General features: G+C 40.4%; 1 protein-coding gene across 4 annotated transcripts in view; it reads left to right on the forward strand.

Annotated features, from left to right (window-relative positions):
* Positions 1-15,354, forward strand: part of WDR7 (WD repeat domain 7) — a 143,199-nt gene that overhangs the window by 64,680 nt on the left and 63,165 nt on the right. For all 4 annotated transcript variants that reach the window (XM_027794508.2, XM_055791615.1, XM_055791614.1 and 1 more), the window contains one exon: positions 11,752-11,973. In XM_027794508.2, coding sequence (XP_027650309.1) covers positions 11,752-11,973 — 222 coding nt within the window. The remainder of the gene's footprint in view (positions 1-11,751; positions 11,974-15,354) is intronic.

Consider the following 15,354-nt stretch of genomic DNA (forward strand, 5'->3'; position numbering starts at 1 on the left):
AATGAAAAACAAAAGCTGTACAGGGTACTGCGCTGGCATTTAGAACGATTAACAGTGGGTACCAGTGTGTACCTTTAGGCTCCTGACTTTGGTGTTCTAAATTTCCTTCCTTACCTCTTTCCAGCAAGTCCAGGAAACCAGGGTCCTGGGTTGTCCTTCAGGTACCTAAAACACGTGATGTGATTCCCCCCAGGACATCTTGCTCCATGAGTGGGATTTAGAGTCAAAATCTTGCATCATTTAACAAGTGAAGAATTGCAGCTGTTTGGACTATTTGTGTTTGAAAGCATTTTCTTGTAGTTGGTTACAAAAAGAGGAATTGTCCAATCCCTTGTAATATTTCTGGACTATATGTGTATGCACATATATGTATGTATGCGTTGTCTTCAGAAACTATCGGGACTCTTTCCATGGTTAACTGTGTCTTTTAAGCATTCGGATATTATTTTTAGAACTAATTAGTCCAATTGATACATATTTTTTTTTAAATGGTACTTCCTTAGTCTATGTTGCAGGGTTTTTTAGGTAGATTGATGAAAACAACTTCTAAGTTCTGAAGACCTGTTCCTGTGGGTGCTGTCTGATGTCATTTAGTTCTGAACAAAAGCATTTTTTATTAAGACAGAGGTCTGGTATGAAATTTGTAGCAGTTCTTTGTAATGTGTTTTAATAGCAGCTGGTTTTATAACGTTTTATAGCATTTTTGTATATTTTCTTCTGGATAGTTAGGTTTTCAAGCTAGCAGGTTCAAAACATCAGTTATCTACTTAGTATATGAAAAACCTGATGGAAGTTAAAAAAATAACAAACCAAACAGTGCCTCATTGCATTGGAAATCACTTGTTTTCACATTTCAGCTTAGTTTGGACAGCTGTAACTATTCAAAAGTAAAATATAATGTAAACATATTGAACTGTGTTAAAAGATTATAATTTCAATAGCACTTCTCATATGCCAAAACTTTAATTTTACCTACTTACGCAAGAAAGATGATTAAAGTTCATATACTTCATTCTTTTACCAGTCTTTTTGCTTTGATAAATAAATAGATCATCTAAGATTCAATAGGCCAATTGCAGCATATAATAGCTATTCAGAGGCAATTAAACTGCCTTTTTTTCATGCCGGCATGTGAGCGTGCCCTTTCACAACCTTCAACTTGATTTGTGGTGATTCAAAATTAACTTAAAAGTCTTGTTTGCTGACAGCTTAAAGCTTAATTGACTGAAAGCCAAATAGAGTGTGTTCTGTATTCAGCGCCGGAGCCCTCGATAAAGCCATGTGTAAATGGCGTGTGCTGGAGGGCGGCGCTGGGTCCTGCTCTTCCTGCACCCCAGTGAGGAGCACTGTGCACCCGCTCAGCCCCGGCGCTCCCCATCACTGCCCCAGTGCCAGCATCACCCCAGCACTGCCCTGGGGCTGCTCACGCAAACCTGTGCCTGCTGGGCGGAGATGCTCCGTGTCCCAGTTTCTAGCTGTGTTCCAAGACAGTGAATCAGAAAATTAGAATTAAGTGGTGTTGGTTTCACTCTTTGATTCAAATGATCCCACTGAAAAGCAGAGTCTCCGATAGTTTCAATAAAATTTAACTATGAAAGTGTTGTCTAAAGACTATATTGCTAAACAAGCAACAAATATATAGTATTTATGTATTACATATAAAAATATATATTTAAAACTGTTTCAGGGTATCTACAGGATTCATTTCCAACTGTAAGCATGGAAGGGGATCTGAAATGCGTTTGTGTGCCTGTGCTGTTGTAACAGGCACACCCGGAGTGCAGAGCTGTGTGGGAAGGCTCTGGAACGTACCTCCCAAGGTGGTTTTTTGTGGGTGGGTTAGGGGAAAAATTCCTGGTTAAATGTTACCCCCATCTTAGCCTGAATTCTCTTTGTTATGCTGCTTAAAAGCTTTCCTCTGCCCCAGCTATTTCTGCACAGAAAAGCCTGGTTTACTGTGGGGTGCTGCTTGACGGTACCCATCGTGTGTGCCACAGCTTACCACGTGCCCTCCGCCCTCCCAGCAAGCGCTGATGTGGAGCATCACAGGAGGTGCCAAATAAATATTTGACAGTGAATATTATTTTGTGTGTGTTACAGAATATGCTGAAGGATGTATTAAATAATTTCAGATCTTTACACAGTGGAATGTATTTTAATCTGTCAAAGTCAAGAAAGGCCTTTAAAAGGAAAATACCTTATATTGTTCAGACATGGCGTGATGGGTATGTCACACACATATAATGGCACCTCACGTGTTTTCCCCATAAGTTTTTAAAGACTGTTCACATGCAAGTTGAATTTTAATGTATAAAAGTTAAAGAACATGGGTTCTGATATTGCTGTATTTCTTATTGATTTCTTGGCAAATCATAGCTATCTAATTTCTTCTGCCTTCCTATTGATTTCCAATAGGAACAACATCTTTTCAGAAAACATAAAAAAAAGTTGCCATTCATTTAAAGATGACTATAAAATAGTTTACGTTCCTTTCAATAAAATAATGATCATACTTCAGAATGTAAAGTCAAGATTGTACTGGTTTTGTTGGAGTTTTGCTTATGTCTAGAGAGATCTGGAACTCAACAGTAAATGTCTTTCTCTCTTATTAACAGCTTGTTAAATGCTGATAAAAAAATTACCTTGTATACATTTGTTTACACAAATGTTTACATGTATCTGGCTTTAGTTATATGCAAACTAGTTATTTCCAATACAAATGTTAATACAGTCTTTCAGTGTTCCGTAATAGGTGTTTTCCCCAATGGAATTACAAATTGTGTATAACTTAGCGGTAGAGTTATTTATGTGCTCAGAGTTTTCAGACATTAGAAAGCTGTAAGAAAGACATCACCCTAGTTTTCATAAGGCTGCTGGGCTCATGTAGAAAAAGAGTGAGGACTTTCTGCAGCCACCGTTCTGATCTGTTGCAGCTTACCGGAATTTTCTCTTCTGCTGTGCTGTTCCTTTTATGACAAGAGTATTTCATTGCTGCAGCATCAGGGAACACAAAATGGGTGAGGATGCTGCTTCCTTGCGGGGCTGAGAGCAGGGAAATAGTCAAAGACAAAATGGAGTCTCTGCTGTTCAGATGGGGAAATACCAGGCACAGTTTATTCAGTGTAACTTGCTGTTTTTAAAGCACTGAATTAATGCATCAAACCTTCCTGTATTAGAGGTGAAATAAAGTGATGATTAATAAAAAATTTGAGAAGGTATGATGAATGTTTAAAATACTTTTATTTATGACTCATTTATGTAGACAGCAATGAAGAGAAATTCAGATTTTTGAAGACTCCAGCATAAAATTGCATCTAAAAATTGAAACAGCAAGGTTAGGGGACAATTTGTACTTAGATAGCCGACGTTGGTGGGTTTTGGATAGGGTATGAAACAATCAGATGTCACTGTGGTAAAATTTATTCTCACATTGTTAAATACTTTGGTCTATTACGGCTTAGAACAGAATTAAATTAGTTTAAGATGATGATTGCTTAGTTGAGCTTGTTGGTGAAAACACCTGTGTGCCAAAGAGAACAGCTAATTTGTTTGCTTTTTGAAAGCAAACAGATGTTTTCAGCACAGAGTTCATAAAGCGTAGGTGGAAAAAGGAACGTTTATGGCTGAGAGAAAGCAGGTTAACCTTTATGCCTGTATATTCCAAAAGTGAAAATTACTATTGTTTTCCTTGCTTCAGGTATTCGGTAACTATTAGTCTCCTGGATTTTTATTAGTAGGTTCCAGACAGAGAGCAACTGCCAACAGCAGCCCTCAGTATCTGCCCTTACACAGATGACACCAGGTTCCTGCTAATTTCATATAGCCTCATTATAAACTAATAACTGGCACTGAAGTCGATGTTTCTGACTTCAAAAAAAGTTGCAGTGAGGCCAGATAAGAATTTATACCTGAATGAAAGTGATTAATACACGTCATCTATGACTAGCTTTAACCTGACTGCATGAAGCAGTCTAGGGTGCAAGCAATGCTGGTCACTTTTTCCAAGGTACAGAACGTTTTAGTGAATCCTGAGTGCATGGGTAAACACAAACCCACCATTTGTAAGATTTTTTTTTAGGGTGTGCTTGGCATGTGGGCAGGCTGGGAGGCGTGTGAGCGCAGCGTTTGTGGTGGTGTGCTGGGCAAGGTGGCGTGTTGCCAAAGAGCGGTGCCACTGTCCTGATGGGCTCATGAGCACCAAACAAGTTTAGGTGTTGAGCTTTTTAGGAAGAATGAATGATGGCTAATGATTATTTAACGACAGATCTCTGGGCTGAAAGGCACTTAGCACTCAGTGTGTAGTGCAAAGCCTATTTCTCAGAGCTTTGGACAGGTTTATTTGGTCTCACCTTGAGTAGAGCAGTGTTGTATTGATTTCATTGGTGTGGATTTAAACACACTATTGGCTTAAAATAGCATCACCTATGCAGAAGAAAATCAGTGTCTTAACCCTTAAGGCTGCCAGTGGCTACTGTGTAAGGCTTTGATTGAAGGCTAACAGATTGCTGACAGGTTTTGTTAGCCTGAAAACTACTGTTTTTAAGTCACAAATACATTGCCATTTTTCAGGAGCACATGTTTCTGTGTACCAGGTGGATAAACGGTGGGGGTTTGTGTGGGCTCTGACCTCCCTGGGTGTCTGACCTGAGGCTCTCGGTGGGGTCAGACCCTTTGATTTGAGACAGGGTCTTAAATGAAAGACTTAAAAAAAAAAATAATTTAAAAAAAGAACTTTTTTCCCCCCAGTTTTTGTAAATCTCTTGGTGGCTGAAACAGTCTTTTCTAAAAACAATGCTCAGTACTCACCTAATAGTAATTATCATTCCCCATGGGAGGTTTTTTAATTCTCCTGTCTTTCAAAGTTGCTGCAGCCTCCTTCCTGTATGAAACCATATTACTGGCATCACACAGGGAAGATATTCTCAAGAAATAAACCAGAAAACGTCCTGCCTTTAATAATACAAATCTATGTGACTTACTGATATTTAACAATTAAACTTGTCTGTTGTAAGATGTCCTATGAAATATTAGAAAAAATAAACTTAAAACACTTCCATTTTTTACAGTAGTAACAATGCTCCATTATTTCAAATACTTCACTGCTGACATGAAAAGAAAATAACAAGGCAGGCATTACCAAATAAATCAGCTCAGTGTGCCAATAGGGAGGAGACCTTTGGGGGAGGAAGAAAATGCAAACCAAAATAAACGAAAAAACCCAACATCCAAACCCCAGATTTTGCTTTGATTCCAGAGCAATTCTTTTGCACATCCTTACCTAAATTTATTTTCAAGTGGTGTTATCAAGTCCTCTTTCATTATCTTAACATACACATATATATATATTAAAATACATGTACCTTATCAGTAAGAATAATAAAAATGTGCAGGAAATTGTCATAAAATGTTTTGGTTTCATCTTGTGTGGCTCTCTTCCCTGTCTGATAGTTTGAAAGCAGATGTCTTTATAAAACACAGCAAAATATTTAATTTAAAAATACTAATTGTAACACCAAAATGCCTGTACTACTACTCTTGAGCAAATTTAATTCACACAGTATGCATTTGAACCAGATAATGCTCCAGCATAATTTGGGTTTAGTCTTTTATAGTTCTGGTCTCAACTATAGGAATAGTAAAAAGATTGATTACAAAATGTGTTATGTCTGTATGAGCAAGCTAGTGTTTGAAATCGGTTTGATTCTCCATCTCTTATGTGCTTCCTGGAACTGCCCAATGTGAAGTACTATGAAAAAAGCAAAAATCAAATTGATAAAAAATGCTTAATAATGATAGAAGATAAATATTAGATGTTCAGAGTTAGCAATCACAGATATTCTCTTTAACTTGCCACTGTATTGCCAGATTTCTGTGTTGTGCTCAACTGCCACATACCAATCAGTTGGTTGGTAGATAATTTTTTTTTCATGTGGGAGGAAAAAAAAATTAATTTCACAAAATACGTGAGCTTTCTGTCTGCACTTATGTAAAACTCAGAAATATATTGAAGATACTGGAATTGCTCTGGTTTATAGGAGGTAAGCATCATAGCTTCAGGAGTGTGTCAGTTTTCCGTATTTGCAGGTAATTTTTCACTATCAATGAATAAAAGACTAAAAATAGAAGTAAGTTACTCTGAAGAGAAGGCTTTCTGCAGAGAAAGCCCGGAGCAGAAGGCTGTGCACAGTGAGAAGGAGTCAAAGAAAAGGTAGCCTTCGACACAGGTTTATTTTTCCATCTATTGGACCAAATTTTATTTTGTGTATTGCACTGACACTCTTACAGTAGGAACAAATAAGAAAATGTAACTTGGATTACCAGATGTGTATTCCACAGAGACCACTTGTATGCAAAAGACCCATATCTAAAATCCATGCTCTCTTTTGGGGGGTTTAGGGTTTGGTAGTTTGTTTTTTTTATTATTATTTGGGGTTTTTTTGTTGCTGCTGCTGCTGTTGTTGCTGTGATGGGAAGGTGCTTAATTTTCCTCAAAACCGAGGTGATTATTCCAATATATAGAGATGAGAAGAGATGGTACAGAGTTCCTTAGTATCGTTGAGTAGGATCTGTATTCAGGAGCCCCACCGTGTGGGATGGGTCAGACCCCCGTTCGGGTCCCAGAGCATCCCTCATCCCTCGCCGCGGCTGGGCACATGGAGGACCCCTCTCGGCTGTGCCAGCGGAGGGAGCTGTGTCTATAGGAATGGCTGTGCTTCCAAGCAATCAAGATACTTTTAATAATGTGAGGTTAGTAATGGGTAACTACAGTTTTCATAAGGTTAGATCAAACAGATTGTTTCCTGTCTTTCTGCATTTTGCTAGTTGGTCACTTTCTGTTATTGTTATTTCTTCATAAGATTTTTCAGTTTTGATTTATTGTGAATGCTCTGGCTTTACAAGCTTTCAGGAGGTGCTGAAATTACTGTAATTATTCTGTTGTGTATAATCTTAAAGACTAGAAATGTAAGCAAGCCTGTAGCATGGCTTTGACTGGTTTAATAATCCTGGACAATTAAAGGAAAGGTTAAGTATCTCCCATAGGCACACTTAGTATATTGTTTTTTTAAAGTTTTTTTCTATTTCCATTTTAAGTCACAAGCAGAGTGTTATGTAAATTTATTTACTGTAAGAAAATAGTACAATTGACATAAAGAAATACTTTAAATTATTGACAGCCAAGATGAATGTAAGCAGAATTGCATTCCTTCTCTCCTAGCTCTTGTGTGTTCTTTTCTAATATCCCGTGTAGCACTGAGAAACGATTACAGTTGCAAATGTGAACGGTTCCAGTGGTGGTTGCAGTAAGTTCTGCATCTGCTGCATTTTGGTGTGTGCTTCTTCCCTGGCATCTGCTGGGAGGACTGGGAGGATTCTCTGAATTTAGCTAACTATTTTTTTCAGACCTGAAACGGAGAGAGAAAAGGAAGGATGGATAGAAATCCTTATCCTAAGCCTGCCCAGTTACAAACCTCCCCTTCATAAATAAACAGAAAACTTGTAAGAAATGCAGCGAGAGGGATGCGGCAGACAGGAGGGAGAAGTGGTGATGCTTTTCATGGAGTTTGGTTTGCAAGCTTTCAGCTGTAGTTAGGGAATTCTGACTGTGGGCATTCAGTGCTGGGGAACTGACCTGTGACAAAAATCAAGAGAGCTTTGGTTGTCGCTTTTCTTTGTACTCTTAAAATACCAGGCTGGCATGCTAGGTCTGAGTTCTCAACCACATTTGATTCCAAGTATGTTTGTGGTCTTGAGGAAATTATTTTATTAATTGCAAATTATTATATATTTTCAAAATATGTATTTTCATGGTCTTAACTGCTGTCAAAAGCCTGTGGACCCTTGCTGTGGCAGCGTACCTGCTGCTGTGTATCTGCTGTATTGGAGCTCAGATGAGGTTTCTCTCGGCTGTTGGAGCACACAGCAATGGAAACAGATCTACTGCAGCATCTCTTCTACACTTTTTCACTTTAAAGAATTTTGTGCACATTAAATATTGTGACCAAATCTCAGCGATGACCTTTACATATAAATTAGCAGACATAATTACAACCCCATCGTTACTTGTGTTGGCTTGTCGCTCCTGTGCTGTGACTGTGTGGCCCTCTGTGACAGTGGCCATCTGATGGGGCAGGGCTGGGCATGGTTTTGGTGGACTGGGGCTGCCAGAGGCCACCCTTCTGCACTCGGAACCACTGCGGCAGCGCTGCAGGGTCACTCAGTGTGTTTTGTAATAATGAATGGGTCCGGCACCTACTTCTGCAAAGGCTTTAACACTACAATATGGGAGCACCATCAGTATGTGCCTAATAGCAGCTAGGCACTATCTGGTAGCAGTCCATCTCTCATAAAACTGCCTTCAGCCTTAATTCAAATCCATTGATTCCTATTCCAGTTAAACCTAGAGAACTTAATTTGTCTTTTAATCCTTTTATTGTAAGATAGGATAAAATTAATTTTACCCAAGAACTTTGCAAAGCCAATTAACATGATCTTTTGAGTTATTTAGTAAAGTGCTTCAAACTGTTAAATTTATCCTGACCTCATGGCTGCACTCTCTGACTGCTTTTTAAATGAAGTAATCAATATCTCACAGCCTTTTAAACAATTAAAACTTCTGAAATATTTTATCTATATTTTAAACACTTCATAAATATGCTTTGTGCTATCTGCAAAGCTGTCTCCTCTAAGCAGTTGTGGATGTTTAATTCTCAAAAACTGAAGTATTTTGAAATATTTAATGTGGTCATTTTGTCTAAAGAAAACCCAGCTGGGCAGATGCATGGATGTGATAGGTTTCTCTTTTGGTGTGTGGATCTGGAAGTGTGTTTTACAACTAAAATATAGAACATTTTTGTCCTTTCACCAGTGTAGCTTCTGTTTTCCACATAGAGCTATTTGAGGTTATTAATTTTCTCACTGTGATAGGGTGATCAACCGTCCTGTCAAGAAAATGGATCTCTGTGTCACCCTTTAGCATGATTAAATGGAGGCACATCGCTGTGAGAAAATACCAAATTTTCATGAGACAAATGAAACTGTAGAAAGGACTACTTTTATAGACATTATTTCATTTTAAAATCTCCCAAATGGCTGTCAGTTTATTTGTAGGAAATCATTACAATTAATTGTGTATTTTCTGCTAGTAATTTGGGGGGGGAAAGGGGGGGGGGGGGCAAAATATTTAAGACTTTTTTCCCCTCTCATCTGGAGATTTGGGGGGAAGGATGTTGCTGGGACGGAGGGTTGTAATTTTCTTGTATTGGGGGGTTTGGCGTTTGGTGTTTTTTTAGGTTTTTGTTTTTGTTTTGTTTTGGGTTTTTTTAAGGTAGGAAATCCTACACTGCAGCAATGAGCAGGGTAAGGGCTGTCGTATGCCAGATTGCTAATGAAACACTCTTAAGAATATTTCCCACCCTGCTCTGGTTGAAATTTGTTGTTAGGTTAACAAAGAGTTATCTCCTTGACATCTGGGTGCTGGAGGTGTGGGGTCAGCAGTAGGAATTAGCTCAGCCACTAGCTGCTGCCGAGCACGCAGCACTGTGCCGCTGCCAGCCTGGGAGTTTTCCTTCTGGATCCGGTATTAATTGCAGTTCATCGTGTGCTGTGCAAGGACAGCCTGCTCCTGCCTGTCCCAGGGATGGCAGAGCTGTGAGTTGGGACAGAGCTTGTGGATGCCCACTGGTTCGTTGTTTGCTGTTTAGAGTTGCAACGTGGAAGTTCTGTGGAAGCAAGCCTGTAATTTGAAGGATACTCTTGAAATCCGTCCTTGGGGATCTAATGAAGGGTTAACTTCATATTGCTGTAATCAAATGAAAGGCAGGCGGGGGGAGGGCGCAGCACACCGAGTGCCCCCGTGGTTTAATTTCCTACTGGAAGCAGCACATGTGTTCGCTCTTCCTTTCTTCCTCGCCTGGGAGCCGTAGCCGGCGCGGGCGGCGCGGCTGGGGTCAGCGCCTCGCCTATTGATCAGCATCCTGCCGTCCCCTGCACCAGCATCTGCTCTGCTGCCTGCTCCCCGCGCCTGCTGCAGCGCATTAGAATAGAAATCCATAACCAGAGCTGTGCTCATCCAAGCAGGGGAAGAAACTAAATTAAATGGTATAAAACAATCTTGGATCAGGAGTTTGTGCCAATTCATCTTGATCTAAGATGTCACACCAGGCTCTGTCTGAGCACCTGGGCGAGAGGCGGCTGCTGGGAGCAGGGAGGGAGCCGCCATCAGTCACTCGCAGGGGTGCCCTTCACCGGGGTACCCCAGGAGATGGGGGGTGTTGGGCCTTGACAGGAGCTGCTGCCCACCCGCTGGCTCCAAGCTCCCCGGGCATGAGGCAGGGAAGCTGCAGTAAGGCAGAACCTGCCAGCGCTCCATATGCAAATGTTAAGGAAATTATGGTGGCTGCAGAGGGCGGGAGCAGGATAAGTGAGTGCTAAGCAGTTAAAACTTACATTTCTTGCTTTGTCTGTTACAGCCCATTTTCATCCTCCTTCCTCCAAAGGCAGTTCCTATTGATTTTTTTCCTTTTTTTTTTTCCCTTCCCCTACCATTGTTAAGCTTTCCGTTGTTTTTCTCTCCCTTTTGGCTGGCACATTGCAGTCACAACCAAAGCATGGTTGCCTGAACATGGATAGTCTTCAAACACAGGTTCTAAGATGTGGTTAGTTTTCTTGTAGGTGATGTTTCCTATCAAGCCATGTGAATGTCATTAGCAGAAAGAGACGTACAGTGCGACTCGCTAATTCACCCTTCATTAATCCGTAAGCCCAGTAAGTCTCATTCAGTGCCAGGTGGTGCCTTCCGACTTCTCAGCAAAGGTTTAGCAGCAGAATGCTGTAGGAAGGATTAAGACTTTGTTATTTTTGTAGAATTTATGGTAGGGCATTTCCTAGTACGCCATGGATTAGTCTTATAGGTAAAAGTGAATTGTGCTTGTCAGAGTAAGTGAATACAGTGTTTCCATTCCAGTCAATTTCTTCTAAAATTTTATTTACTCAAAGAAAAATAAACCAACCAACCCAAAAACTTCCTCTGCTTAGTGAAATCCAAAATCCCTGGGCTGTATTACACTAATGATGTAAATCTCAGTTTTATTTGAAATTAATAATACAGTGAGGGTTTTTTTCCCACTGTTTTTAAGAATGTTTGTTAAAATAGCATACGTAACATTCTAGTGTACAAAAATACTAGTTTGGTTTAGTGGCATATATTGTAATGCTAAAATTTAGTGAGAATCTGAATGTGACAATGGATCCTAAAATAAAAAGGTGCTTTTCTATAACCAAGTAAGTTATCCTAAAAATCTGTCGTCTTTAAAAAAAATATTACTGGTTATGCAAATTTAAGATGAACAGGAAGCAAACCAAAAATCACCTTTCACAAGAACTAAGAAACACAGAATTCCACAGATCTTTTATCAACTCAACACATAAAACTATGAAATCAGACAGTTTTCTGTTTTTTCTGGTGATTCTTTTTTCCCATAAGATCTTGACAGTTTTTGAAAGGTGGGTCTCGTTGAAGGCAGACCTTGCAATAAGTGGTTTTTAGACTTTTGTCACGCATTGTAAGTTTTGAGAAGTAAAATGGAATCATCTCTGCTAGCCGAAAACCCTGGTAAGGGCAGTAACAGTCCTGAAGATGTGATTTAAGTTAAATGGAAACCTCTTATTTTCTCTGGGAAACAAGTGGTTTTTGGAGTAGTAAAGAACAACCCTGCTTTTAATTTTTCTCATATTTCTTATTTTTCATTTTAGGTTGTCTGTCTGGTCTCCCACAAATGAAAAAAATATCCACATCCTATGAAGAGAGACGGAAGCAAGCCACGGCCATCGTTCTGCTGGGGGTGATCGGGGCAGAATTTGGAGCTGAAATTGAACCTCCGAAACTTCCCACTCGGCCACGTAGTTCCAGTCAAATTCCTGAGGGATTTGGTTTGACTAGCGGTGGATCAAATTATTCCTTGGCAAGGCATACATGTGAGTACCCTGAGTACTGGGTTCCCTCACTGGTGTTGAGGGCAGAGGGGCAGGGAGGAAGGGGTGTTACTTAGATTTCAGTACAAACTGGTTCATTTAAAATATCCTTTCACTGGAAAAAAGATGAGAAGTTTTGAACGTACAATAAGCCACACCACAGAAAGAGGTTGCAAAGTGCTCATAGAGTGAGTGGGACAGAGCGGTGGAGCTGGTTACTGGGTGTGGGGTTTGCAGTGGTGCTGCAAACCAGTCTGTTGCTTTCTGGTAGTGGCTGGCTCTTCTGCTGCAATTCTGACATCCTTTATTCTCCTCCCAGTTAAACCAAAACACTTGCATTTAGGACTTCATTTATGTATTTCATTCTTTTTTTTTTTTTTTTGTCCTGAAAACATCCCTTGCATTAGTAGAGACGGAGGAAGGAGACTGTCAGCACTCATCCTGCCTCCTCCATTGACTAATTGTCATTTCAGTGCGTGGCAGGTCTTGCTCTTAGTAGAGTCGTTCCCCCTGTAACTAAGCACTGGCAAGTGTGCTCACTTCACACGTGTACATTTTGAGATGTGGATCAGTAAGCTATAGAAAAATATACTTGGTGATGAGGAGCGTGTGTAGGGGAAAGCATGCACAATGTCTGACGTAAAAATCAAAGACAGATTAATGGAAAAATAGTGGAATTCAAAGTGTGCTATATAAAATGTAGTGGTCTGGTCCTATATTAAAATCAGTACTGTAGTGTTGATTTAATTACCCTTAGTATGGATAGTAAACATGATCTTATCAAAGATGGTTACATATCTATGCACTGAGTATCTGATGTTAATTGTGAAAAATCTACTAGAAGCAAATGCAACTACAGGGCCCTGGTTTGTACAATTATTTTGGCTGGGTTCCTGAGTGGGCAGGTACTTGGCTTTTTTATGTGGAGTCTGGCAAAAGTCCCCTTTGTCATCTCTGTAAGATCCCTCCGAAGCGCTACAGACTTGTTGCCAGTATTGCTTGAAAAACCATCTGCTATCTGGTTAGCTATAAAATAATTCCACAGCAGCAGATTTCTCCTCCTGCACTAGTTCCATCTTCACCTGATGCCCAAGTGCCTTTGAGGAAAAGTGAAAAACACAAATAATTGAAAAGCGGCGTATTGTCTCAGCTGAAAGCTATTACAGGAGAGGACTGGTAGTAATGATAAAAGAGGGGGACTGTCCTGTCTGAAGCCCTGGTTACGTGAGCTGTACATGCTTACTTCCAAAGTGCACTGTTCAGTGCATTAAACCTCAAAATGATTTGGAGGAGCTGATTGTCTCACAGGGCAGTATTCTGTCCCTTTAGTACAAGAAGTCTTGAAGGCCTTGTCTGCTGCAGCATGATTGAGGGCATGCTTTGTGTATTCGTTTTGCTTGTGTTTGTGCTTGCTTGTACTGGAGAGTAGTCTCAGTCCTGGGGTCTGTGTCAAGCTGCAAAGACTTCTGGTCAGAAAAGGTGCAAAAGTCATTCTGTTCGTTGTTTGTTTTTTGTTTGGTTTTTTTTTTATGCCTTTACTCATTGTTCACTCCAACTCATCTTCCTACAAAATATGCAGATAATGAGTTCCATGATTATCCAACAATGATAAATTTTGTATTTTTGTTTTAATGAAGCACAGGGCAAGTGCTGCCTTCTTAGTTACATGGTAATGTAATACTATAACAATAATAGACAAACAAAGCTTGATTACTGTACTAATAGGGTCAACATTGTAGACCATTCCCTTCTGCTGAGCCTGTTAGGACGGGGTGGCCTGCAGCCATGCTGATGAGTTCCCTGAGCCCCCAGAGAAGGTGGTGCTGTGCAGCCTGCCCACAGGGAATGGTCCATGGCCCACGCAGCCCCAAGCAGTGCCCAGGAGTTATGTGAGAGGGTGTTAGGTGGCACACAGCAGCACTGAGCTAGCGGCCATTTCAACTGAATTGTAGAAGAACATGGTTAGAACCTCAAAATCATCATGGAGCACTGCTTGAGTCACTGGTGTAGGCACAGCCTCCGTCTTCCACGTGGTAGATGGTTGAAATTCATCTTCTGTGAAGCGTGGTGCTTCCTCCACTGACTTTTGAAAGGCCGAGGAAAGGCTGGTTGAGAGAGCGTGCACATAGCACAGTGCTCAGATCTGAGAAATGTGTGGTCCTGGTTGTGACAGTGTGGAAGTGCAGGGTTGGCTGTGCAGCACTTCACAAACCAAGTCATATTTCTGAGAAAACTAGCAAAATGTTTGATTTTATTTTTTTCCAGCTGACATGTTCATGTAACTCATATGTAGTTCCACTGCTTTAGTAAGCTGGAGTATTCTGTCAGCCCTTTGCAAGCTGAAATAAAAAGTCTGGCAGTTCTCTGCTTCCTCTTTGTTGGCAGTTTCTTGCACATATATGGAACTCTGCTTTACATACTTGTTTGTTTGGTTTTAAACTGGGGTTATTGGGGGGGGGGGCGGTATTTTTTGTCTTTATTTGGGTTTTTTGTGTTCCACTTCATTGCCCATTTTGAGTTTCTAAGTTATTTGTCTCTTCAAATGGTACCAGGAGAATAAAGGGTGAAGACGACTTCCCTGTGTCTCTGGGTGAGCCAGCACGAGCGATTGTCTGTCTCCCAGTGCACAAGACAAGTTCTTCCTTGGTTTTCTGTTACAGTACGAGGCTGAGTTAGGCTTCTTCCCAGATTGACACTTGGGCACAGAGTCAAAGTAAGGTTTGTTTGTCTTTTAGAGTTTCCTAAAATAACAGGATGCTGACATCTTTCTTAGACTCTAAGCAGTGCAGAGTGCTCTCTACATCGTTTGGAAGTTGTCAGTGATGCAGAGATCAGCTTTGTCTTCTATCTTCCAGTGGCATGCTCCACAGGTGAAATTAGGTTTATTTCTGCTTTGCTTCCAAAAGGCTATAGAGCCTAGTATTTGCCTAATCTTCCATGGAAAAGAAGTTGGGTCACTTCCATCGACAGTGCCTTGTCTTTGCCATTCTCACAGTTATATAGGTCTGGTGTGAGCCCGTAGTTGATTGTGCTGCTTTGTCAGTTGCATGGCTGAGACACTCGGACCCGTCTTTGGTCCTCCTGAGTTCTTTCCTCCTGCATCTTTGTTCATCTATTTGCATGTTATTTTTGTTATGTCAGGCTTAGCAAAGTTGTAAGCTCCAGCTTTGGATGCCATTTAATCATAATCTCAGAAACACTGCACAACTGTCTGGCTGACTGATAGGTTGAAATTCAGTCTTTAATGTAGATGAAGCTTGACACATTAAATGCTGAAAATTTAGATCAAGGCTGTAAGGTAATGTCTGAAATAGACGAAGAGCCAGAGGAATATCAGAAATAAAGACTGCTGGGAGGGAAAAAATGCAGGTGATACTGGGTTAT

Source organism: Falco peregrinus, chromosome Z (assembly GCF_023634155.1).
Source record: "Falco peregrinus isolate bFalPer1 chromosome Z, bFalPer1.pri, whole genome shotgun sequence".
NCBI lineage: Eukaryota > Metazoa > Chordata > Aves > Falconiformes > Falconidae > Falco > Falco peregrinus.